Source organism: Anolis sagrei, chromosome X (genome assembly GCF_037176765.1).
Source record: "Anolis sagrei isolate rAnoSag1 chromosome X, rAnoSag1.mat, whole genome shotgun sequence".
NCBI lineage: Eukaryota > Metazoa > Chordata > Lepidosauria > Squamata > Dactyloidae > Anolis > Anolis sagrei.
The window spans coordinates 73,333,773-73,361,544 of NC_090034.1; the positions used below are offsets into that span (position 1 = coordinate 73,333,773).

At 45.1% G+C, this 27,772-nt stretch overlaps 1 protein-coding gene and 1 pseudogene across 1 annotated transcript in view; both read right to left on the reverse strand.

The window, feature by feature from the left end:
- Positions 1-8,003, reverse strand: part of RPS6KA1 (ribosomal protein S6 kinase A1) — a 184,179-nt gene extending 176,176 nt beyond the window's left edge. The window contains exon 1 of the mRNA XM_060784490.2: positions 7,799-8,003. Coding sequence (XP_060640473.1) covers positions 7,799-7,879 — 81 coding nt within the window. The 5' untranslated portion in view covers positions 7,880-8,003. The remainder of the gene's footprint in view (positions 1-7,798) is intronic.
- Positions 8,004-18,414: 10,411 nt separating this feature from the next.
- LOC132781448 (histone H2B 5-like) lies at positions 18,415-19,105 on the reverse strand (annotated as a pseudogene).
- Positions 19,106-27,772: the final 8,667 nt, after the last annotated feature.

Consider the following 27,772-nt stretch of genomic DNA (forward strand, 5'->3'; position numbering starts at 1 on the left):
CAATATAAAAAGCACATAAACAATATAAAATCACAATTAAACACAGAAACATTAGTTTTGTGTCAAGGACAGTTCAGGTTATGATCTGTAGCAACTTCTGCTGTTACAGGTTCATTCATAACCTTTTTAGGATGCAGGAGGCAATTTTTTTTGACCCACCCTTGTAATAATAGAACGGGACTTTCACATATTTTAGTACCCACTGGGGTGGGGGGGGGGGAGCAAGTTCCTAGAACTAAACCCTACCATATTGTGAAAAGGCCCCACATTTCACCTAAGAATTAGTCTTGTGCTTTGGAACTCCTTTTCTAAAATGTTAAAAAAATACATAGGCTGCTGGTTTTGACTGCAAATTGAACAGTGTTTTAAGGTATTGAGTTATTTCCATAATGATGCAACATTCTTCTTTTGAAAGGAAAGGAATCAGAGGAAACCCCATAGGGACCAAATCCTTTTGAGAGAGAGAGAGAAAAGGAGGAAGGGGAGGAGGGGAAAGGAATCTAGTTCTTTCCCTTTTTATTGAACAGAAGACTAAAATTCTCCTTTAGTTCTTGCACTGAACCAACTGACTGTTTAAAAAAAACAGTAAGATCCAGAACAGCATTTCTCAACCTGGGGGTCAGGACTCCTGGGGGGTCACAAGAGGGGTTTCAGAGGGGTCACCAATGACCATCGGAAAACACATATTTCTGATGGTCTTTGGAACCCCTTTGGCAGAGAAGGCTGAAGATCTGCCTATCCTTTATTCCTTTTTAGAAACAGACAGTGAATCCTCCCACCAAAAGCCCTGCTCTAGTATGATTGGCTGTTTCTGAGACTCCAAGTGGGGAGGGGAGAGCAGGCGTGCTCAGCACATGGCAGTGTGATGGGCATGTATGTATGAGGGGGAGCCTGCGAGGCTGGAAAAAGGCCCGCACCAACGAATCCCTTCAAGGCATGCGGATTCTGTGTGGAAAGTTTGGCCCAATTCTATTGTTGGTGGGGTTCAGAATCCTCTTTGATTGTAGGTGAGCTTCCCAACAACTACAACTCCCAAAAGACAAACTCTATTTCCCCCAAACTGCACCAGTGTTCACATTTGGTATTTATGCCAAGTTTGGTCCAGATCCATCATTATTTAAGTCCACAGTGCTCTCTGGATGTAGTTGCATTACAACTCCAAAATTCAAGGTCAATGCCCACCAGATCCTGCCAATATTTTCTGTTGGTCATGGGAGTTCTGTGTTCCAAGTTTGATTCAATTCCATTGTTGGTGGAGTTCAGAATGCTCTTTGATCGAAAGTGTACTTTAACTCCCAATGACGAAATCAATCCTCGCCCCCAATCCCACCAGTATTCAAATGTGGGCATACCGAGTATTTGTGCCAAATTTGGTCCAGTGAATAAAAATACATCCTGCATATCAGATGTTTACATTATGATTCATAACAGTCGCAAAATTACAGTTGTGAAGTAGCAATGAAAATAATCTTATGTTTGGAGGTCACTACAACATGAGGACCTGTATTAAGGGATCATGGCATTAGGTAGGTTGAGAAACACTGCTTTAACGCAGGGGTATCTAGCCCAGGCATGGGCACACTTGGGCCCTCCGGCTGTTTTGGACTTCAACTTCCACAATCCCCCGAAGATCGAAGGGCCCGGGTTGGCTCATGGAGAGAGATACGGTCATGAAGGTAGGCGGGTCCCAAACCATTTAGGGCTTTATAGGTGATAACCTGTACCTTGAACTGGGCCCGGAAAATAAACAGCAGCCAGTGGAGCTCCTTAAACAGGGGGGTCAACCGCTCCCTGTAACTAGCCCGAGTTATTAATCTAGCTGCCGATCGTTGGACAAGTTGTAATTTCTGGGCTGTCTTCAAGGGTAGCCCCACGTAGAGTGCCCTGCAGTAATCCAGTCTAGAGGTAACTAAGGCGTGGACCACTGTGGTCAAATAAGACTTCACAAAGTATGGTCGCAGCTGGCCACCGCCGATATCTGCACATCAAGCGTCAGCGCTGAATCCTGGAGAACTCCCCCCCCCCCCCCCAAGCTGTGGACCTGTGACTTCAGGGGGAGTGCAACCCTGTCCAGCACAGGTTGCCACCCAATACCCGGGTCAGGTGAGTGACTGACATGGAGGACCTCTGTGTTGTCAGGATTGATCCTCAGCTTGTTCGTCCTCATCCAGATCATCACAGCGGCCAAGCACTGGTCCAGTATCCTCGGGGCTTCCTTGGAATCTGGTGGAAATGAGTAGTGGAGTTGGGTGTCATCTGCATAGAGGTGGCACCGTACCCCAAAACTCTGGATGACCTCTCCCAGCGTTAGATGTTAAATAGCATGGGAGACAGAATAGAGCCTTGCGGGACCCCACAAGTCAATGGCCAGGGGTCCGAGCAGGAGTCCCCCAGCTTCACCAACTGGGAACGACCCTCCAGGAAGCACCTTCAGATACATACTTGAACCTCGGAGATTGCGGAACAGTGTGGTGCATTCGCGCCACGGTTTAGTGAGGATTTGCTCCCAAACATGACCAAATCCTTCTCATCTACACACAGGAACCTCTCTCATTGTTCAAGGTGAATGACCCCAAAGTCTGCAGTTCTTTTCTCCCTCCAAACACTAGTCTTGGATGTCAACACACAATCTCTGTGACACCTGTACTAATCCCGGTTCCTCTCGCCTTCTGCACTTCCCTTCATCCCTTCCAGATCTTCTTTGCAGGAAGCGACTCCAGGCATTTGAGCACCTCCATTATTACAGGCATCGGAGCCAAGAATGAGCCTTGACCCTGGCCTCCATTCTCCAAGTGAAAAGCCCACTAGGAGGATGCCCTCATCCCTTTACCAGCATGGCGCTCCATGCCTCAGGCCCACTCAGGGCAAAGGAAAGATCACAGCAAGCATGACAAATTCCAGGCAGTCCCCCAAGTTATTGAAGAATTGACTACAAAGACTCTGGCACAAGCCAGTCGAGGTGGTCCCAGTGGTGATCGGCTCACTGGGTGCAGTGCCTAAAGGCCGTGGGCTGCACTTAAAAACAATCAGCACTGACAAAAATTACCACCCGTCAGCTGCAAAAGGCCACCCTACTGGGATCTACACACATTATTCGCCGATACATCACACAGTCCTAGACACTTGGTGTGTGATCCATTTCAACAACCAGCAGAATGATCTTGTTTGCTGTGTACTAATCTTGTTGTGTACCAATAATAAAAATTTATTATGTGCCTCATCTCATGGCTTGACAGTTAAAACACATCAACATAAAATGCATACAATCAAATGCATATATAATAAAATATATTATAAAACACATTTATTAAAAGTAAAGACAGCCCCCAAATTGCAAATACAACGTACAAATTACTCCTAGTTAAGAACGGGGGTGAGACAACAGGAAGTGAGAGAAATCTGCATCTAGGAAAGGAAATCCGCCTCTTGGAAGAGTTATACGGGGAGGGGGGGGGGTCTCTGCCGAAGCTTTCTTTCTAATCCTTCCTTCAATAACAAGCCAGATTTTCCAAAATCCAATTCCAACAGGGACAGAAAGTGGGGTGAAATCTTCAGAAAGAGCTGGTAAAGGAAACACCACAGAAGTGTTCACCGTTCCCTAAGCCAACCAAAGGATATATCTCAGGTGTGGGCCAACTTCCACCTACCAGGTGTTTTTGGATTTCAACTCCCACCATTCCTAACAGCCTCAAGCCCCTTCCTTTTCCCTCTCAGAGTGAGTGTGTGTGTGTGTGTGTAGCTAGAGTTACACTTAAGTGGCTGAGGGGGAAAAAGAAGGCTGTTAGGAATAGTGGGAGTTGAAGTCCAAAACACTTGGAGGGCCAAAGTTGGCCCATGCCCAAGATATATGTGTGTGTGTGTGCGTGCGTGTTTAGCTGGAGTTACACATAAGTGGCCGAGGGGAAAAAGAATGGGGTCTGAGGCTGTTAGGAATGGTGGGAGCTGAAGTCCAAAACACCTGAAGGGCTCAAGTTGGCCCATGCCTGATACATTTGTGTGTGTGTGTGTGTGCATTTAGCTGGAGTTACACCTATGTGGCTGAGGGGGAAAAGGAAGGGGCCTGAGGCTGTTAGGAATGGTGGGAGTTGAAGTCCAAAACACTTGGAGGGCCAAAGTTGGCCCATGCCAGATATATATATATACACATACACATACACACACACACACACACACACAAGCTGTGCCTGCCACGTGTTGCTGTGGCCAACCTTTCCTCTTTCTGTCCTTCTTTCCCTCCTTCCTTCACTCCCTCTTTCCTTCCTTCCTTCCCTTCTTTCCTTCTCTTCTTCCTTCCTTCTCTATTTCCTTCCTTCCTCCTTTTTCTTTCTCTTCTGCTTTCTCTTTTTTCCTTTTCTCTTTCCTTCCTTCTCTACATCTTCACATCTTCCCACCTTCCTTCGCTACCTCTTTCCTTCCTTGTTTCCCTTTTTTCTTTCCATCTCTCCTTCCCTCTCCTTTTTTCTTTCTGTCCCTCTTTGTCTCCTATCTTCCTTCTCTCCCTTTCCTTCTTTCTTTCCCTCACTCTTTCTTGTCCTTTCTTTCTTTTCCTCCCCTCCCCTTTTCTTCCTTTTTTTCTGTATTGTCATGTAGCTTTTCATCATTTAGCTTTTTGGGGCTTTTGGGGAAAAGGAAGGGGCCTGAGGCTGTTAGGAATGGTGGGACTTGAAGTCCAAAACACCTGAAGGGCTCAAGATGGCCCATGTCTGGTGTGTGTGTGTGTGTATGTTTAGCTGGAGTTACACCTAAGTCGCTGAGGGGGAAAAGGAAGGTGCCTGAGGCTGTTAGGAATGGTGGGAGTTGAAGTCCAAAACACTTGGAGGGCCAAAGTTGGCCCATGCCAGATATATATATGTGTGTGTGTGTGTATGTGTGTGTGTGTGTGTGTGTGTATATATATATATATATATATTAGCTGTGCCCACCACGCGTTGCTGTGGCCAACCTTCCCTCTTTCTGTCCTTCTTTCCCTCCTTCCTTCCCTCCCTCCCTCTTTCCTTCCTTCCTTCCCTTCTTCCTACCTTCCCCCATTTTCTTCCTCTTCTGCTTTCTCTTTTCTTCTTTTTCTCTTTCCTTCTTTCCTTCCCTCCTTTTCTACATCTTCCCACCTTCCTTCGCTCCCTCTTTCTTTCCTTGTTTCCCTTTTTTCTTTCCGTCTCTCCTTCCTTCTCCTTTTTTCTTTCCTTTCTTTTCCTCCTTTTCTTCCTTTTTTTCTGTATTGTCATGTAGCTTTTCATCATTTAGCTTTTTGGGACTTTTGTTTTTTGGTGTTTTTATGAGTGAAGGACATACATTGGGTTGTTAATGTATTATGTCCAAATTTGGTGTCAATTTGTCCAGTGGTTTTTGAGTTCTGTGAATATCACAAACGAACATTACATTTTTATTTATATAGATGTGTTTGTGTGTGTTTAGCTGGAGTTACACTTAAGTGGCTGAGGGGGAAAAGGAAGGGGCCTGAGGCTGTTAGGAATGGTGGGAGTTGAAGTCCAAAACACTTGGAGGGCCAAAGCTGGCCCATGCCCGAGATATATATGTGTTTGTGTGTGTTTAGCTGGAGTTACACTTAAGTGGCTGAGGGGGAAAAGGAAGGGGCCTGAGGCTGTTAGGAATGGTGGGAGTTGAAGTCCAAAACCCTTGGAGGGCCAAAGTTGGCCCATGCATATGTATATGTGTGTGCATGTTTAGCTGGAGTTACACTTAAGTGACTGAGGGGAAAAAGAATGGGGTCTGAGGCTGTTAGGAATGGTGGGAGCTGAAGTCCAAAACACCTGAAGGGCTCAAGTTGGCCCATGCCTGATACATTTGTGTGTGTGTGTGTGTGTGTGTGTGTTTAGCTGGAGTTACACCTAAGTGGCTGAGGGGGGAAAGGAAGGGGCCTGAGGCTGTTAGGAATGGTGGGACTTGAAGTCCAAAACACTTGGAGGGCCAAAGTTGGCCCATGCACTATATATATATATATGTGTGTGTGTGTGTGTGTGTTTGTGTGTGTGTGTATGCGCGTGTGTTTAGCTGGAGTTACACCTAAGTGGCTGAGGGGGAAAAGAATGGGGTCTGAGGCTGTTAGGAATGGTGGGACTTGAAGTCCAAAACACTTGGAGGGCCAAAGTTGGCCCATGCACTATATATATATATGTGTGTGTGTGTGTGTGTGTTTGTGTGTGTGTGTATGCGCGTGTGTTTAGCTGGAGTTACACCTAAGTGGCTGAGGGGGAAAAGAATGGGGTCTGAGGCTGTTAGGAATGGGGGGACTTGAAGTCCAAAACACCTGAAGGGCTCAAGTTGGCCCATGCCCGATATATATATGTGTGTGTGTCTGTGTATGTAGCTGGAGTTACACTTAAGTGGCTGAGGGAGAAAAGAATGGGGTCTGAGACTGTTAGGAATGGTGGGAGTTGATGTCCAAAACACCTGAAGGGCTCAAGTTGGCCCATGCCTGATATATATATATGTGTGTGTGTGTGTGTATGTTTAGCTGGAGTTACACCTAAGTGGCAGAGGGGGGAAAGGAAGGGGCCTGAGGCTGTTAGGAATGGTGGGAGTTGAAGTCCAAACACTTGGAGGGCCAAAGTTGGCCCATGCCATATATATGTGTGTGTGTGTGCGTGTTTAGCTGGAGTTACACCTAAGTGGCTGAGGGGAAAAAGGAAGGTGTGTGTGTGTGTGCGCGTGTGTTTAGCTAGAGTTACACCTAAGTGGCTGAGGGGGAAAAGAATGGGGTTTGAGGCTGTTAGGAATGGTGGGAGTTGAAGTCCAAACACTTGGAGGGCCAAAGTTTGCCCTTGCCCAATATATATATATATATGTGTGTGTGTGTGTGTGTGTGTTCAGCTGGAGTTACACCTAAGTGGCTGAGGGGGAAAAGGAAGGGGCCTGAGGTTGTTAGGAATGGTGTGAGTTGAAGTCCAAAACACCAGAAGGGCTCATTGGCCCATGCCACACACATTGGCCCATGTGTGCGTGTGTGTTTAGCTGGAGTTACACTTAAGTGGCTGAGGGGGAAAAGAATGGGATCTGAGGCTGTTAGGAATGGTGGGACTTGAAGTCCAAAACACTTGGAGGGCCAAAGTTCGCCCATGCCCCTAAGTGGCTGAGGGGGAAAAGGAAGGGGGCTGAGGCTGTTAGGAATGGTGGGAGTTGAAGTCCAAAGTTGGCCCATGCCCGATATATATATATATATGTGTGCGTGTGTGTGTGTGTGTGTGTTTAGCTGGAGTTACACCTAAGTGGCTGAGGGGGAAAAGAATGGGGTCTGAGGCTGTTAGGAATGGTGGGACTTGAAGTCCAAAACACTTGGAGGGCCAAAGTTCGCCCATGCCCCTAAGTGGCTGAGGGGGAAAAGGAAGGGGGCTGAGGCTGTAAGGAATGGTGAGACTTGAAGTCCAAAACACCTGAAGGGTTAAAGTTGGCCCATGCCTGATATATATGTGTGCGCGCGTGTGTGTGTATGTTTAGCTGGAGTTACCCTTGAAGAAATGTACCTGTTCTGAATTACGTACATATGCAACTTAAGCACAACCCTTGTTTGTAACCTGGGGGCTCCTTGCCCCTCTCAATGAGCCAGGCAAGGCTTTCCAGTTGCTCAACTCTTTCCAAACCCAGGAAGGTAGGCAGGCAAGGAGGACGCCAGGGCTCTTACAGGGAAGGACACGATAGGGATCGATAGGGTCGATGCAGAGGGTCGGGTTACTCTAATGACGGTGGAGGGAGGGGGGATAGGAGAGGGAAGGGTCCGGCCTGGCGGGGCCTTGCTCCCGGGGGTCCGCGGCGCCCCCTCTTCCCTCCCTCCGTGCTTGCCTACCTCGGCCTCGTCCAGCTCCATGTCCACCAGCTCCATGTTCCCCTCCGGCCAGGGCTCGGCTCCCAGCTGCGCGAGCGGCATCGCGGCGGCCTCTTCCTCCGAGCGGGAGCCGCAATGCCTGCCTGTCTTCCCGCCGAAGCTGAGGGAGAGAACGAAGCTGCTCTCTTCTTCCCGCCAGACCGCAGCGTCTGTGCGGAACTCCTGCTGGAAGGAGGGGATAAGTCTGGGAAGCCACGCCCACCGTCCGCCCAGAGGCGGGGCCTAGAGACTCAGGCATGGGATGTCATGCCCACCGCCCGCCTACAGGCGGGGCCTAAGTCTGGGAAGCCACGCCCACCCTTTGTCAAGAGGCGGGGACTACAGACTCAAGCTTGGGAGGCCACGCTCACTGTCCTTCAAGAGGCGGGGCCTAGGGGCTCAAGGCTTGGAGGACACGCCCACCACCATCTCAAACCTGGAGCGCCACTCCCACAGTCCTTCAAGAGACTCAGGCTTAGGACGCTTCAAAAGGCTGTGGGCTTGGAGGACACGCCCACTATCCTTCAAGAAGCTCCGGCTTGGGAGGCCACGCTCACCATTCGCCTACAGGGGGAGCGCCACGCTCACATTCCTTCAAGAGGCGGGGCCTACAGCTTTGAGGACACGCCCACCGCCATTCCAGAGGCGGGTCCTAAGGCTGGAGCGCCAACCCACAGTCCTTCAAGAGGCGGGGCCTAATAGCTCAGGGCTGAGAGGCCACGCCCACTGCCCGCCCACAGGCGGGGCCTAGATTTGGAGCTACTTCCAGATTCCCGCCAAGAGGAGGCGCCCAGCCCAGGCAACCATGAGGCCAATGGGTTGTTGTAGGTTTTTCCGGGCTATATGGCCATGTTCTGGAGGCATTTTCTCCTGACGTTTCGCCTGCATCTATGGCAAGCATCCTCAGAGGTAGTGAGGTCTGTTGGAAGTAGGAAAAATGGGTTTATATATCTGTGGAATGACCAGGGTAATGTTTCAGCTGATCACCTTGATTTGCATTCAATGGCCTGGAAGCGCCTGGGGGGAATCTCTTGTTGAGAGTGAATTGATGTGCCTGATTGTTTACTCTCTGTTGTTTTGCTGTTGTAATTTTTGAGTTTTTTAATACTGGTAGCCAGATTTTGTTCATCTTCATGGTTTCCTCCTTTCTGTTGAAATTGTCCACATGCTTGTGGATTTCAGTGGCTTCTCTGTGTAGTCTGACATGGTGGTTGTTGGTGTGGTCCAGCATTTCTGTGTTCTCAAATAATATGCTGTGTCCAGGTTGCTTCATTGGGTGCTCTGCTATGGCTGATTTCTCTGGTTGAAGCAGTCTGCAGTGCCTTTCATGTTCCTTGATTCGTGTCTGGGCAATGCTGCGTTTGGTGGTCCCTATGTAGACTTGTCCACAGCTGCATGGTATAAGGTAGACTCCTGCAGAGGTGAGTGGATCCCTCTGTCCTTTGCTGAACGTAGCATTTGTTGGATTTTCTTGGTGGGTTTGTAGATTGTTTGTATGTTGTGTTTCCTCATCAGCTTCCCTATGCGGTCAGTGGTTCCCTTGATGTATGGCAGGAACACTTTTCCTCTGGGTGGATCTTCATCTTGACTCTCGTGGCTTGTTCTTGGTCTTGCAGCTCTTCTGATTTCTGAGGTGGAGTATCCATTGGCCTGTAGAGCCCAGTTGAGGTGGCTCAGTTCATCTTGGAGGCCAATGTTGGACTGCACCTTCCAGCATCCACCAGGAGAAGAAGCCTAAAGCTGCACTGCCACCCCCCTAAATCCCCCATAAGGAGGAGAAGGGGGACCCCAGGGTAAGGCTGCCACTGGCCCTGGGGTCGAATTGCCAGCTCCAGGAACTTCTCAGGAGCCCAAGGCTGAACTGCCACTCCCAGCAACCTCCAAGAGAGGGGTCTCCTGCAGGGTTCTGGGATTTGTAGTTTAGTCAAGCCTGGGGTTTCTGTGGCTGGGGATTTTTAAGGCTCCTCCCTCACCAGCAAATCCCAGGAGTCTGCAATAGGCAGCCTTGGGATTTAAAGTGGGGAGTCCACTCCTGAAAGCAGGGGTCCTCAAACGTTTTGAACCAAGGACCAAATCAGACTGCTGGGTTCCAGCTTGAAAAAATGGAATGAATTCCTCAGCACAGTGCACTTGTTTTGTAGTGCAATGCAAGAAAACCATGAAAGAACAATCTATCTTCTATCTATATATATATAAATGCTCTGTGCATAATGAGTACCTTAAAAATAAAAGAACCAATGAACAAAATCACACCAAATTTGACAACAAAATGTTTCACAATCCAAGGAGTGACCATCACTCAAACAATTATGATTTTGTCATTTGGGAGTTGTAGTTGCTGGGATTTACAGTTCACCTACAATCAAAGAGCATTCTGAACTCCATCAATGATGGAATTGAACCAAACATGGCACACAGAACTCCCTTGACCAACAGAAAGGGTTTGGTGGGCATTGACCTTTGGTGGCCATTGACCTTGAGTTTGGGAGTTAACCCACAATCAAAGAGCATTCTGAACTCCATAAACAATGGAATTGATCCAAACTTAGCATGCCGAACTTGTGTGACCAACAGCAAATACTGGAAGGGTTTGGTGGGCATTGGCCTTGGGTTTTGGAGTTGTAGTTCACCTGCATCCAAAGAGCACTGTGGACTCAAACAATGATGGATCTGGATCAAACTTGGTACAAGCACTCAATACACCCAAATATGAACACAGGTGGAGTTTGGGGTAAATAGACCTTGACATTTGGGAGTTGTAGTCACTGGGATTCAAAGTTCACATACAAAGAGCATTCTGAACCCCACAAACAACAGAATTGGGGCAAACTTCCCACACGGAACCCCCATGACCAACAGAAAATACTTAAGGCTATCCAATCCAACTCCCTTCATCAGGGCAACAAAACGTAATCAAAGCCCTCCAGACAAAGAGCCATCCAGCCATAGATATAGATGGATGGATAGATAGATAGATAGATAGATAGATAGATATGATTCACACACACACAGATATAGTATCATAGATTTCAAAGGGACCCTTAAAGAAGGACAATGATATATTGCATGTTCCAGGATGGGCAAACCAGACACTCTCCACATCAACACTGACAAAGAAACAGCAAGAAATATTGTTTACCCACAAGCATAAAGAAATTACATATATTAGAAACCACCACTTTCTCATTACTTTATTTTCCAGATCAACAGACTGGGTCACAGCAATGCATGGCAGGGGACAGCTGGATTTCAATGGCTTCTCCAACAACCAACATGTCAGACTACACAGAGAAGCCATTGAAATCCACAAGCATGTGGACAATTTCAACGAAAAGGAGGAAACCATGAAAATGAACAAAATTTAGCTACCAGTATTTAAAAAACTCTAAAATAAGAACAGCACAACAACAGAGAGGAAACAAACAAGGACATCTAATCACCTCTCAACAAAAGATTGCTCCAGGCACTGCCAAGCAATCAAATGCTAATCAAGGTGATCAGTTGAAACATTCACACCTAGCTCCAACAGACAAGAGTCCTTTCTCCCACCCTGGTCATTCCACAGATATATAAACCCTTTTTCCTAGTTCCAACAGACCTCACTACCTCTGAGGATGCTTGCCATAGAAGCAGGTGAAACGTCAGGAGAAAATGCCTTTAGAACATGGCCATATAGCCCGAAAAAAGCCTACAACAACCATAAAAAAGATGCAATACAGTTTTAGGGAGTTATAGCTACTACTGTTTCGTTCTCGATGATCTTGAACTTTGCCCAGTTCCAAACCTTCAGAAAGGGCTTTTAATAAAAAAGAAAAGGAAGAAATCATATATTTATTTCGGTGCTCTTGATGAACTATAAATTTTCCCAAGAGGGGCAGATTTACTGTGGCTCAATAACAGAGATCATCCTTGGAAAGAGTTCTGAGATCCCTGGTTTAACTGCTGGGAAATCAACAAACTAGAGGTCAAGTGTGTCAACTGCAAATAGAGGAAACAGTTTAAAACAAATCATTCCTTTTGAATTACTCCAAAGGCACAAGGCAGATAGTATATCTGTTGCCTAGTTGTCAAGGTCATTCTTGGTATTATGAAGAAGTTAATGGCCAGCGTCCACTGAGTTAATGGGACAGACACGTGCCTGCAAATGCACCCCAGAACAGCTTTGGGGAGAAGCACGAAACTGTTCTGTTCCATTTCCACCCCTTCATTAATCGCTTGGATTATCTCAAGCTTCAATCTCTAGCAAACTGGCACATTGACAATACACCTGACAACGATAATGGAGAATTCAAGCATTTGAAGCTCAGTTTGAATCACAAGTGAAATCCTGATGCACTTTGATTCAGCACAGTGCCAGAAAGACGAAGCAGGTAAACAGATCATAAAACACAGATGATTATGCAAACGTCTCCAACCTGGCACTCTTCCAGTGACGGTGGACTACCACTCCCATCATTTCACCCAGCAGGCCAAAGGCTGGATTAGTATGGATGTAGTGTGCTTAGTGGGTATTTCTCTTGCTTATTGTTACCAAAGTGAATAAGAAAGGTTTTCTTGGCAGAACTTAAAGCCTATTCATTCTATTGATTTACTGCATATGATCATAAAAGCAATGGCAGGATAAAAACATTTGAAATAGATATTACCGCTGCTGTTAATAAGTTACAACTGATGCCAATTTTCCAATGCTCTTGGGCCTCTAGGGTAAAACCTTGGCATTGCTCCAAGTGTTTTAAGTTGGGTTGGGTTGATTTGTCTATTCTGTTGTTTTGCTGTTTCTCAAATTGATTGTTTATTGTGATTTTGTTTGGTATTTTAATCATAATAGTATCTATTTTCCCATAGTTGTGACATACCACTTTGGTTATTTTTATTTATTTATCGTGTCATCAGCAGCCAGACATTTGTATTACATTTTTAACAAAAACAAGCAAACAAACAGACAAAACACAGAATTTGCAAGCTTGGTAGTTGATTAAATGTCCTTTGACCAGTATCTGGCCACTTGGAGTGCCTCTGGTGTTGCCGCAAGGAGATCCTCCATTGTGCATGTAGCAGGGCTCATGTTGCATTGCAGCAGGTTGTCTGTAGTTTGCTCTTCTCCACACTTGCATGTTGTGGATTCCACTTTGTAGCCCATTTCTTAAGATTGGCTCTGCATCTTGTGGTGCCAGAGCGCAGTCTGTTCAGCGCCTTCCAAGTCGCCCAGTTTTCTGTGTGCCCAGCGGGGAGTGTCTCATTTGGTATCAGCCATTGATTGAGGTTCTGGGTTTGAGCCTGCCACTTTTGTACTCTCGCTTGCTGGGGTGTGTCTCTGTAGATCTAAGAAAACTATTTCTTGATTTAAGTCGTTGACGTGCTGGCTGATACCCAAACAAGGGATGGGCTGGAGATGTCACTGCCTTGGTCCTTTCACTATTGGCTGCTACTTCCCGGCGGATGTCAGGTGCTGCGATATTGGCTAAACATTGTAATTTCTCCAGTGGTGTAGGGCGCAGACACCCCGTGATAACGCGGCATGTCTCATTAAGAGCCACATCCACTGTTTTAGTGTGGTGAGATGTGTTCCACATCGGACATGCATACTCAGCAGCAGAGTAGCATAGCGCAAGGGCAGATGTCTTCACTGTGTCTGGTTGTGATCCCCAGGTTGTGCCAGTCAGCTTTCATATGATATTGTTACTAGCACCCACTTTTTGCTTGATGTTCAGGCAGTGCTTCTTGAAGGTCAGAGCACACTTTGGTGACTGGGGTTGTACCCACATTGCAGAATGGTAGCAGTTTGAGACCATATTAACTGCCATGGTTCAATGCTCTGGAATCTGGAACTTTGTGAAATATTTACTCTCTGCTGTCAGAGAGCTCTGCTGCCACAACAAACTATACATCCCAGGATTTTACAGGATAAAGCCATGGCACTGTAACCACTGAGCATGCCCAATACTGATAAAATAATTGGGGAGCTGTTTTGTCCTTTTCTAATGTGTTCATATTTTACAAACTTCAAGTTTCCCCTACAAGATTTTTAATGTGACCTCCTAATGGCCAGAAAGCACTGATTTGATTTTACAATGGCAAGTGCTTGCAGAATGAGCTTGCTTTTAGGCTATACTAAGAGGGTTACCCGGAAAGTAAGGTTACAAAGCATGTAGCTCTCAAGGGGAATTTTCGTGAGGGATGTTGGTATCACTGCCGTGTAGTGGGAAGCCAGTGGAAGCGAACAAGCAGTGCCAGTCGTCAGTAGCTCATCAATTGGCGTTTTGGTGAAGTTTAGAGATGAGTGCCCACATTCTGTTTCCCTCCAAGTGCGAAGTTTGTGCTGTAATATGCTATCTAAATGCTAAGGGCAAGAACACCGCTGCAATTCATCACAAAATTGTTTCAGTTTATGGAGAGAGCATAATGCCAAGATAGCATGTGACACAATGGATTTGGAATATATTGTGAGACCACGAAGAAACTTTGCAGAACCATCCAAAACAAACATTGTGGGATGATGATAGCGGGAGTCTGTCTCCTTCATGACGATGCACATCCGCACACCACTCACGCAACGCAAGAGTTGTTGACTTTATTTGGTTGGGATGCTTTAAGCAACCCCTTTCACAGCCCCAATTTCACACCCAATGACTATCATATGCTCATTACATTGAAGGAACACCTGGGTGGGAAACACTTTTCCAACGATAACAAGGGGGAAATCGAAGTGACGGACTGGCTGAAAAAAGCGGAGGGAAACTTCTATGACACAGGCATCAAAAACTTGTTCCGCAGATAACAAAATGTATTGAACTGAATGGTGATTACTTGGAAAAAGAATGTAATACCTATGCTACAATCCATGTAAGTTTTATTGAAATATATTCATTCTTTGTATTTAAAAACATCTTGTAATCTTACTTTCCGGATAACCCTCATATATAGTAGAATGCAAGCCAGCAAGGTGTAGTAGATTGAGTTTTGGACTACAACTCTGTAGTTCAAGACTTGATTCCCAGCTCAGTCGTGGGAACCCTGCTCTCGATCCCACCTGCATCACAGGCACGTCTGTCAGGGACGAGAGACAGGGCCTTCTCAGTGGTGGCCTCTCGGCTGTGCAACTCCCTTTCCAGGGTTATTAAATCGGCCCCCTCCCTCCTGGCCTTTCAAAAAAGTGTTTGGAGCTTCAGCGTGACCAGTTAAACACAAAATTGTAATACGAGCATATGTAAACGGATGAGGAATTTGGACTGGAATTCGGACAGATGAGGAATTTGGACTGGAAGACAGTGTTTTTTATTGGTTTTTATAGTTTTTTATGATTTTATGGATTTTATATGTATTTATGATGTGTTTAATTGCTTTAAACTGATAGACTTTAAACTGACAGACTTTAAACTGTCTGTAGACATCAGACAGGCCCCTTCGCTGCTGGCGTTCCGTAGGAAGGTTAAGACTTGGCTCTACGAACAAGCGTTTGGCTAAACAGTGTAACTGAACACAGGAAGACGGTAAAAATTGAACATAGGAATGGTACAAGGATTATGAGAACGGGTTCTGATTTGTTATCGAGGCGTTATGATATGATAATGATTGTTGATTTTGTCTGTTGTGTATGATGTGTTTTAACTGCTTAGGATATTGTTGTGATAACCTGTATTGTGTAAACCGCATTGAGTCGCCTAATTAGGCTGAAAAATGCGGTATAGAAATAAAGCAAATAAATAAATAAATAAAAAATAAATATGTAAATATATGTGGCATCTAATTGTTGCCGGTCTGTACGCCACCCTGAGTTGCCTTCGGGCTGAAATGGGTGGGATAAAAATGACATAAATAAATAATAAATTGAATTGGAAATTACTTCAAGACATACAACGACAGAGTAGGGAATCCATGTAATCCACCGGCTGTTCCTCACCACTGGCTATGTTGGCTAGTGATGTTTCGAGTTGCAGTTGGAAGAACATCCCTATTATACAGTATTGTCAGCAAGTACATGCATTTCATGGCCATCAGCCCCACAATTGATAAAAGGGAGTGAAGTGAAACCTGTCCTTGACCATGTTTTTTTGGTAATCGTGAGAGTTGAGTCATTTGGAAGGCTATGAGTTGTCAAGCTGTAGTTTATATCCCTTAAGAAAACCTTTAATGAAGGGATGAGAGATACAAGAGTTCCTGCCTAAACGTTGTAATTAAAAATACAGAGATTAAAAAGACAGTGATGAGAGGTAAACCTTGACAGAGGAAAATGAGAATTTCCTGTCTGGTAAAAAAAAAAAAGCCAGGAACTCTAGTAGATCTGATATAGAGGCTGAATGGGGTTCCAACCCATGGGATGACATAGGTACGTGTACCACTTCCTAGCATAGGACAAATGAGTTGAGAGCGTTTGATCACCTCGATAATATGCACTATCAACTTCGGTATCAAGCCTAGAAACCAATCTTCGCGCTGGCAGGTTCAGTGTGGCTGTGGTCAGGTGGTGGACTCAACTGTTGTTGATCGTCAGAAGATTGTCCTGCAGTGGAAGGTGGCAAAATTTGTGCTTTGATATTCTTAGTAGCTTGCTGAACCAAAACCTCTGAGTCCACCAAGGGGTTACTAGAATGCAATGGGTGTTGTCCATTGGGATTTTCCCGAGAAGCCTCAGAATCAACATGATTGGAGGGAAAGCATATGTTTTATTCTGATTCCAGATTATCTTGAATGTGTTTCCCAGGCCCCATCGACAGAGCTGAATAAAATCCCACATTTTCTGATTTGAACTGGAATATATGGCAGTGTGGACTCAGATAACCCAGTTCAAAGCTGATATTGTGGGATTTTCTGCCTTAATTTTCTGGGTTACATGGCTGTGTGGAAGGGCTCCCATCAACCCATCCCTGGAGGGGCAATGCGAGTTCGCCTTTGTTGGAAAGAGATCTACACCTAGAGAATCTCAGTCCTCAAACAGTTGGAGTAGTAAGGACGTTTTGAGCTACCACTCGTGGCATGTCACCGGAATCCTGCTCAATGAATCTGCCAGATAATTGCCTTTTCCTGGGAAATGGATGGTGTGTAGAAACACTCTGCACTCTATGTACCGGTGCCGTATTGATCCCTTCAGGTTTAATAATAACCTTGATGTGGTGCTGCCTTGCTTGTTTATATAAAACATTACTGTTGTTGTCTGTGGACACCTGGATGCTATGGTGAGTAATCAATTTCTCAAATGCCTTCAGAGCTTTGAAGATTGGCAGAAGGTCCAAGTAATTGATATGTTGCACAGATTTGGCATGTGACCATCTTTCATTGATCATATGATTCAGACAGAATGTGCCCCAACTGTCTAAAGACGTGTCAGTGGTCATCCAAAGTTGAGGAGTTGTGGACCTGAACGGCAGACCCATATCAGTGGGGGATGGTGGATCCATCTCTGAGACTATTGGATCTAGTAATACATCAGGGTATCAGAAAGATGTCAAATACACCAACTCAACTTATGTGTAACGATCATTGGAATGGCCCGATCTTGATTGTGGATAATGTGATTTTATAGCTGTAAGTGGAATTGTTTATGTTTTAATTGCTTTTAACCTCGTTTAGATTTTTAACCAAATGTTATTTAATTGTTGATTTGTTTAAGGCATTGAATTTTGCCTCTGCTGTAAGCCCCCTTGAGTCCCCTTCCGGGTCGAGAAGGGTGGGACATAAATATAGTAAATAAATAAATACATGTCAGATCATAAGTGGGAATGTATGGTATAGATGCCGTCTTCCTTATCGAAAGGCATAGGGGCATACTCCCCCAATAGACTTGGGGGTGGAGGGGAAATCAGTCTCGATGCGGCATCACGGCCCCGTGGCGTAACGGTCCCTCAAGAGCTCCCGCATATAATCCTGTCTATCTTGGTTAGCTGTGATGGAGATATTGAGGTTCTTGGCCGAGGCAGGCCCTGATCCAATCCCAGGTTGCCTTTGTATGCCAGAAGAGGAGTTCCCTGGGGTCCAATTCGTGAGGCTCTTTTGTAACCGATGGTTGATCTAACCAAGGGGGAGAGTCAGGTAGCTTACCCTCCAAATATTTGTTGGTTATCCCTGGAATGGACAGTGCCTTGGGTCGAGGGCTCTTAGGCTCTGTTGGAGAGGTAATCAATCACTTATAAACCCTGGATGGTCTTGAATCTGAGACATGCTTTCCTTGTCACGGCCTTCTTTTTTTGGCTTCGGCTCATCTGCCTTTTCCTGTCTCTGTGGGCAGGGTCTTTGCCTTTTTTTTTTTACTTCCCCAAGGACTTGTGGGGGACTGTTAGCCACTGCCTGCATGTAGAAGGTGGACAGTGGGAGAGGCACTTAGCATGTTGAGGATCTGAAGCAAGAACTGTTACACAGCGAGTGTTTTAGCCAGATTTCCCAACGCCCAAAGTCCAAATGCATAAGACTCACAGACCAGTAGTAAAAGTGAACAAAAAAAATCTTTATTCTTTACTTTGCAGAGATGAAACAAAACTGGCAATGTTGCATACAAAAATCACCAGTGCAACATATTTACACAGTCTTTGTAAGAAACATAAAATAAGGCATCTTTATTTTACAGCAAATGAGAGATCAAAATAAACCTGAAGTAAATAGCTATTTCACCACAGCCTTTTCAGAGTAGCTTCTCCAAACTGCTCCCCAGAGCCAAGCCTTTGTCCATAGGTCTCCTCCGAGAAAAGGCTCTCCAGAAGCTCTCCCTCAGGATCTCTCCTGCTAGAACTCCACGCTGGTGAACCAGAATATATTCAAAGAAACTCAAACAGTTATAGCCTCTTGGGTGTGGTTGACCTACTTAACCAGCTGAACAAGATAATTACCACTCATAAGGTTTTTCTTCACAGACATACTTGGTCCTGCAAGGACTTTATCACAACAAGAACAAGTCTTGTTTTTTCTCCATTTCCTCTTCATCTCAAAACACTTGGAGACGGCCTTTGTGCCCTCCAAGACGGCGTGCTTGGCCAGCTCCCCGGGAAGCAGGAGGCGGACGGCAGTCTGGATCTCGCGAGAAGTGATGGTGGAGCGCTTGTTGTAGTGTGTCAGGCGGGAGGCCTCACTGGCGATGCGCTCAAAGATGTCATTGACGGAGGAGTTCATGATGCTCATGGCCTTGGAGGAGATCCCAGTGTCAGGGTGGACCTGCTTCAGCACCTTGTAGACATAGATGGAGTAGCTTTACTTGCGGCTCTTTCTGCACTTCTTGTCGCCCTTCTTCTGGGTCTTGGTCACTGCTTTCTTTGACCCCTTCTTGGCTGCAGGTGCTGACTTTGCTGGCTCTGGCATTGTCGAACTCTCTCTACGACACACTCACAACAGCAAAGAATTTCAAAGAACACAGGTTGCTACAAAGTGGCTGCCATGTGGACGAAAAGGAACTGAGGAGTTTGGGCAGCAATCAGATATATATGCCCTCAGGAGGGTGGGCATGGTTAACACTCAAATATTTTCTCCTAGTGATTCTGTATATCTGATTGCTGCCCAAACTCCTCAGTTCCTTTTCGTCCACATGGCAGCCACTTTGTAGCAACCTGTTTTCTTTGAAATTCTTTGCTGTTGTGAGTGTGTCATAGAGAGAGTTCGACAATGCCAGACCATGAAGAAGAAATAAGCTTGCCCGTTATCAAGGGTGCCTTTAATTATTCCTTTTTTTTGTAATGGGATGATAATATGCAAAAACTTCTGTAGAGCTTGTCTTTGCTTCTCCAAGCAATGTAAAATGAACGAACTACAACAATAACAAAGCGAAAAAGATAGAGAAAACACAATGCGAAACATTACTGTCATTCACAGCCAGTCTGTTCCTTTGATGTGAAGAGGAAGGAGAGAGAACAGCTCTTGGAAGCATCAATGAATTTCAAATGAAAAATGGCAAGTCTGAGAGCAAGAGGAAGAGACACTCCAGGATGTTAAGCAAAAGATAGGAGAAGAAAGGGCCAGTATGTGCACATCAGTATACTTACTTTGCAATGCCTTGTGAATTGCTGGGGCAGAAATCACAAGTGATAGTGGAAAGTTATAGAATCATCCCATTCCTTTGGAGTACTCTTCCAGCTTCCACCATGCCAGCAAATAGAGTTATGAAGATGCCATCCACCAGTACTGTTCCCTTCAGCTGCTATCTGACTTTTAAAAACTGGAAGTACTGGGATAAACCATGGGACCTCTCTGTCTTGAAATATGCTGAGCAACCGTCTCTTAACTACAACAGTGTTTCTCAACCTTCCTAATGCTGTGACCCCTTAATATAGTTCTTCACGTTGTGGTGACCCCAACCATAAAATTATTTTTGTTACTACTTCATAACTGTGATTTTGCTACTGTTATGAATCAAAATGTAAATATCAAGATGTATTTTCATTCACTGGACCAAATCTGGGACAAATACCCGATACGCCCAAATTTGAATACTGGGGGTTGCGGGGATTGATTTTGTCATTTGGGAGTTGTACTTGTTTGGATTTATAGTTCACCTACAATCAAAGAACATTCTGAACTCCACCAACAATGAGACTGAATCAAACTTGGCACACAGAATTCCCATGACCACAGCAAATACTGGAAGGGTTTGGTGAGCATTGACCTTGAGTTTTGGAGTTGTAGTTCTATATCCAGAGAGCACTGCGAATCAAACAATGATAGATCTGAACCAAACTTGGCACAAATACTCAATATGCCCAAATGTGAATACTGGTGGAGTTTGGGGAAAACAGACTTTGACATTTGGGAATTGTAGTTGCTGGGATTTATAGTTCACCTACAATCAAATAACATTCTGAATCCCACCAACAATATAATTGGGCCAAACTTCTCACACAGAACTCTCAAGACCAACAGAAAATACTGTGTTTCCGATGGTGTTTGGTAACCCCTCTGACCCCCCCCCCCTTGTGACCCCCCAGGGGCCATGAACCCCAGGCTGAGAAACACCGATCTACATACAACTTCTTTTTAAATAAGGGGACCTCTCAATAGAAACCAATCATGACTAAACTGAGACTATTGTATTATTGTACATAGTTGTTAGTCCCAAGTACATGAGAACCTTTACATTGTTATTTTGAATGGTGACTCCCCAAATTTCCATTGATTCAATGCATCTACCTGCTTTTGGACTTAGATTAGATTCAGGATGTACAGTAGCTGGAACTGATCAGAAGAAAGTGAATTGTTTAATCCAAAAAGATCAGGGCTCCTCTATCTTTAAAAAAGCAGGGTAGGGTTGTTGTTTCTGAGTTATGGTGACCTTAAGATGAATGTATCATAGGTTTTCTTGGCAAAATTTGCAGAGGGTAACTGTGAGAAGATCCAACCAGTCCATCCTCCAGGAAATAAAGCCCGACTGCTCACTGGAGGGAAAGATACTAGAGACAAAGTTGAAGTACTTTGGTCACATCATGAGGAGACAGGAAAGCCTAGAGAAGACAATTATGCTGGGGAAAGTGGAAGGCAAAAGGAAGAGGGGCCGACCAAGGGCAAGATGGATGGATGGCATCCTTGAAGTGACTGGACTGACCTTGAGGGAGCTGGGGGTGGTGACGGCCGACAGGGAGCTCTGGCGTGGGCTGGTCCATGAGGTCACGAAGAGTCGGAGACGACTGAACGAATGAACAACAATTGCCATTATGTTCTTTTGAGGCTAAAGGGGGTGGGGTGGGCATACTCAAGGTCGTTCATTGGGTTTCCATGGCCAAGCAGGGATTTGAACCCATATCCTCCACAGTCTAAGACTTACACTCAAACCACTGCATCACTCTGACCACCCTTTGGAAATTCCTTGTTCCAGGAGAGAAAGTGTCTTTTGCATCGGATCATCCTTGATCAAACAAATGTCAGGGTAAGGCAGCAGATCTGAGAAACAAGAATATGTATTGCCTTTGATTGTAGAGTTGTAGCTTAGTGGCAAAGAAAAGCTTTACCTGAAGAAGGCTTCAGGTTCCATCTCCAGATTCTCTAGGTATAACAATGTTTTGGTAATGAATTGTTCAGAAGGAGGTTGCCTTTGTTTTCCTTTAAATCTGTTAGAGTGTGCCTTGCTCAAGACCACTGGGTTTCAATACATTGCTGTGACAAAACCCATGGGAAAGATCTCAGATCTAGCCAGATCTTTCTCCTGTGTCCATATTTCTTACTTCTTTGTACAACTTTGGGTTGTCAGGTTTCAATGGTTAAAGTTCTCAGAGGAGAAATGGATCTGTACTTATCTAGTGGCCTTGTCTTTCCCAAGGCACATCCATGGTGCTGCAAGGCAGAGCACACAAGGTATCTTGAAAATGTGTTGTCGAAGGCTTTCACAGCCAGAATCACTGAGTTGCTGTGAGTTTTCCAGGCTGTATGGCCATGTTCCAGGTGCATTCTCTCCTGATTTTCGCCTACATCTATGGCAGGCATCCACAGAGGTTGTGAGGTCTGTTGGAAATGAGGCAAGTGAGGTTTATATATCTGTGGAATGTCCAGGGTGGAAGAAAGAACTCTTATCTGCTTGAGGCATGTGTGAATGTTGCAATTGGCCACCTTGATTAGCATTGAATGGCCTTGCAGCTTCAAAACCTGACTGCTTCCTTCCTGGAATCTTGATATGTCCAAGAATAGCCGAAGAGCCTGGGAATTGCTGAGATGCCTGGATATTGACCCTCTGGGTCATGTAAACATAACACTAGACCTGATATCACTAGACATGTAAACATAACACTAGACCTGATAGCACACCAGCTAATTCAGAATGGGAAAACCAACTGCAGCAGAGTAAAGGTGAAAATCAACAGAACCTGAAACCCACCAGTTGTCATCTACCCTAAACCTGAAAGAACTCAGAGAAGCTATTAAGTGATGTAAAACTGGTAAAGCACCTGGCTTAGATGACTTAATGATGGAGCAAATGAAACACTTGGGCCCCAAAGCTGAAAACTGGCTTTTGAAATTGTACATTCAATGCTTGGCACACAAGCAGATTCCCAGAGTATGGAGGAAAACTAAGATCATTGCCATTTTAAAACCTGGTAAAGATGCCTCTAATGCCAGGAACGACCAACCAATCTCTCTCCTATGTCATCTATATAAAGTATATGAGAGGATGCTATTAAATCGATTAGGACCTGTTATTGAACCCCAGCTTATTGCACAACAAGCAGGTATCAGACCAGGTAAAAAACTGTACAGCTCAAATTCTTGATCTGACTGAGCACATCGAGGGGGGATATGAGAAAGGTCGCATTACGGGAATAGTTTTTATTGACCATACGGCAGCCTATAACATTGTGCAACATAGGAAAATGTTGCATAAAGTTTATTTATTTATTTACTTTATTTATATACCACTTTTCTCAGCCCTCAGGCGACTCAAAGCGGTGAACAACATCAATACAAAACATCACGAGACAAGTGTTGGGCAATTAAAAACAATTGTAACATCAATCATTAGACATCAGTATAACAATCATTAGCGCCTCAACAGTAAAATCAGAATCCAGTCTCATCATCCATCATTCCATATTCCTATGTTCAATTACACTGTTTAATCAAATGCTTGTTTGAACAGCCAGGTCTTCACTTTCCTCCGAAACGCCAGCAGGGAGGGGGCCGATCTGATATCTGCAGGCAGGGCGTTCCACAGCCGAGGGGCCACCACTGAGAAGGCCCTGTCTCTCGTCCCCGCCAAGCGCGCCTGTGATGCAGGCGGGACAGAGAGCAGGGCCTCCCCAGATGATCTTAGTGTCCTAGCCGGTTCATAGGAGGAGATGTGTTCGGAGAGGTAAGTAGGGCCAGAACCGTTTAGGGCTTTATAGGCTAACGCCAGCACTTTGAATTGTGCCTGGTAGCAAACTGGCAGCCAGTGGAGCTGGCGCAACAGAGGAGTTGTATGCTCCCTGAGTGCCGCTCCTGTTAGCAACCTGGCTGCCGAACGCTGGACCATTTGAAGCTTCTGAGCAGTCTTCAAAGGCAACCCCACGTAGAGAACGTTTCAGTAGTCTATACGGGATGTAACCAGAGCGTGGACTACCGTGGCCAAGTCAGACTTCCCAAGGTACGGGCGCAGCTGGTGCACAAGTTTTAACTGTACGAATGCTCCCCTGGTCACCGCTGAAACCTGGGGTTCCAGGCTCAGCGACGAGTCCAAGATTACACCCAAGCTGCGAACCATATTACCACATTACCCGGGACTATGATTTTACAAAAGGACTGGTTTGAGACCTTCACTATTCATTTCTTTCCTTTCAGGAAATAGGACATCTCTGGTATGGGGAGATGGTGAGGGAAGAAAGATGGAGAGATCGTTGCCATAGCATCCAATAGAGGTGGCCTTGACTGTCCAAGTTGTTCTCATGTGTTTGGCTGAGTTTCTCATGGGAGTGGGTTCCTCTTAGCTTTGTGGGTATCTGCTTATCACTGTCTCTACACTGGGAATGAGCACCCATTCGTAAACAAATGAATAATGAGTTTTGCCGATGCCTTTTTTGAGGAAAGATTTCCATGTTGCCCAGACTTGCCCCAGAAGGCTCTAGCATTTCTAACAACTGTGATCACATGAATTAGCAAATTAAATCCAATTGAAATAAACAGAGAGCAACCTATCAGAAAAGGAAAAAAAGAAATATGCGACGACGTGCAAGGGCGCCAACCCAAATATTTCACGCAGGCAGCTTTCTGTTCTCTTTCAAAATATGACATTACTAGCCGGCAGAGGAAAAATAATATTTTTAAAAGATTGAGAAGTGGAGTCCAAACAAAGTAATGTGCAATTTCCTCTGCATGCACACATATAAAACGTATTTGTGTGAATGTGGAGAAATGAAAGGGGAAAAAAATGAGACAAGGAAAGGAGCGCTGCAAGAAAATTCACCCAGTTTCCAAGGAAGTGGCTATATTAGTCAGTTATTGCAAAGAAGCAGTCACCTGTCACCTTAAAGACCAAAGCCTCAACATTAATAGTCCCAACCAGGGGTGCACTAAATGTAGATTTAATGCAGTTTGACACCAGTTTAACTGCTATGGCTTAATACTATGGAATCCTGGGCATTGTAGTTTAGCGAGGTACCAGCACTCTTTGGCAGACATTGTCAAATTACACCCTCCATATTATTCCCTGAACAAACTTCTGAAGATGCTTGCCACCGATGCAAGCAAAAAGTCAGGAAAGAATGCTACTGGAACATGGCACTACAGCCTGAAAAACTCACAGCAACTCAGTGATTCCGGCCATGAAAGCCTTTGACAGCACAGAGATGGTTCCGTTTATTATGGTGTCATGCCAAATTTTACTTAGTAGGTCTGATGGAAGTGGAACCATTATAAGAAGAAGCAAGAGAAGGTAAACATTTACTATCTACCAACCATCCTGGCATATATGTTGTTGAGCCATGTCACCCCCCCCCCCCTCCCCCAAATATTTATAGAACACCATTAAGCTTCAAGCAAATAATATGATTTTTTGGGTTGTTGTAGGTTTTTCTGGGCTATACGGCCATGTTCTAGAGGCATTTTCTCCTGACGTTTCGCCTATATCTATGGCAAGCGTCCTCAGAGGTAGTGAGGTCTGTTGGAAGTAGGAAAATGGGTTTATATATCTGTGGAATGACCAGGGTGGGACAAAGGATTTTTGTCTGCTGGAGCTAGGTGTGAATGTTTCAACTGACCACCTTGATTAGCATTTAATGGCTTGGAAGTGCCTGGGGGGAATATTTTGTTGAGAGTGATTTGATGTGCCTGATTGTTTACTCTCTGTTGTTTTGCTGTTGTAATTTTTGAGTTTTTAAATACATTTTCTACAGACCTAGAGTTGCAAAATGCTGAAGTGCCAAGTTCTGGAACAGACCTAGCAGCAGCTGTACCCTACAACTCTATCAGATCTAACTCATTTTCCCAAGCAGCATTGTCTTCGCTAAGCTTTCCTCATGATGTGGCCAAAATACTTCATCTTTGCCTCTAATAACTTTCCCTCCAATGAGCAGTCGGGCTTTATTTCCTGAAGTATGGACTGGTTGGATGTTCTTGTGGTCCAACACCAGTTCAAAAGCATCTATCTTCCTTTTCTCAGTCTTCCTTATGGTCCAGCTCTCACATCCATAGGTTACTACAGGGAATACCATTGCTTTTACTATGCGGATCTTCATTGCCAGTGATGTCTCTACTCTTCACTATTTTATCGAGATCGGTCATTGCTCTCCTCCCCTAAAGTAAAGGTCTTTTGATTTTCTGGCTGCAGTCTGCACCTGTAGTAATCTTTACACCTAGAAATACAACGCCTGCCATTCCCTCCATGTTTTCTCCCTCTATTTGCCAGTTATCAATCAGTTTGGTTGCCAGAATCTTGGTTTTTTTATGTTTAACTGCAACCCAGATTTTGCACTTTCTTCTTTCACCTTGATTAGAAGGCTCCTCAGCTCCTCCTCGCTTTCGGCCATCAAAGTGGCATCATCTGCATATCTAAGGTTGTTAATGTTTCTTCCAGCAATTTTCACCCCAGCCTTGCATTCATCAAGCCTCGCACATTGGATGATGTGTTCTGCATACAAGTTTAATAGGTTGGGTGAGTGTATACAATCCTGCCGTATGCATTTCCCAATCTTGAACCAGAACCCTTTAATAAAATGTAGAAATTTTATGATTTTTTATAACTTGTATCTTTTATGTACTGTGCCAAGTCTCACCAGTATGAAGTATATAAACTGTATCAAATGCATGTATCAAAATGTCTTTCGAAGGCAGCCATCTTTCTGTGCCACCAATTGACATAATCGTTTGGGAAAGGAGATGATGGCCAGAACCTCTCCAGCTATTTACAGCTGAGAGAGAAGCTTCTACAACTCTCCACCATGCTCCTGGCCACTATAAAACCTTGCAGCACAGACTGGTATGAACGGCTGAGAGAGGAGCCTCCGGTGAGTGGCCGCATTGGGCTGCCTCTAATGTTGGGCCTTTTCCATTGTTGCCCCCTCTGGCGTCGCTGCTGCAGTTTTCAAACCAGACAGGCAGTCTTGGGGCCTCCTCCACCATCACCCTTGGCTGCTATGTTCCACCACTGGCTTGTTCAACCACCATTGTCATTGTTGCCCTTGAAGGAGATGTTTTGGGTTACCACCACTCAGTATTGAACTTTTATTAGCAAGCCACCCGCTTGCCAGCAACCCGGACCAAATGGACTGAACCAGCTGGATGCCTTTTTGAGAATCTTTCAACAGCCCCTTGGACATTCCTTAAGGACAATTGGGGGTGGATTGGACTAATTTTAGATGAGGGTGAGCAGTGTGTGACAACGTTTTGAGGAAGTTGAGCTGTTATTTATCAGGGTTTTCGCCATTTAAGCCACTGGACTGTAAGACCTCTAATCGTGCTTCAATGCAATGTAAGTTTGATATGTTTGAAATGTTTTAATATGTTTTAATCATGTAAAATCATGTAAAATGTGGGTGCTAGAAACAATATCATACGAAAGCTGACTGGCACAACCTGGGGATCATAACCAGACACAGTGAAGAAATCTGCCCTTGCGCTATGCTACTCTACTGCTGACTACGCATGCCCAGTGTGGAACACATCTCACCACACTAAAACAGTAGATGTGGCTCTTAATGAGACATGCCACATTATCACGGGGTGTCTGCACCCTGCACCACTGGAGAAATTACACTGCTTAGCCGGTATTGCACCACCTGACATCCGCCGGGAAGTAGCAGCCAATAGTGAAAGGACCAAGGCAGAGACATCTCCAGCTCATCCCCTGTTTGGGTATCAGCCAGCATGTCAACAACTTAAGTCTAGAAATAGTTTTCTAAGATCTAGAGAGACACTTGCTGGAACACCTCAGCAAGCAAGAATCCAAAAGTGGCAGGCTCAAACCCAGAACCTCAACCAATGGCTGATACCAAATGAGAGACTCCCCCCTGGGCACACAGAAGACTGGGCGACTTGGAAGGCGCTGAACAGACTGCGCTCTGGCACCACGAGATGCAGAGCCAACCT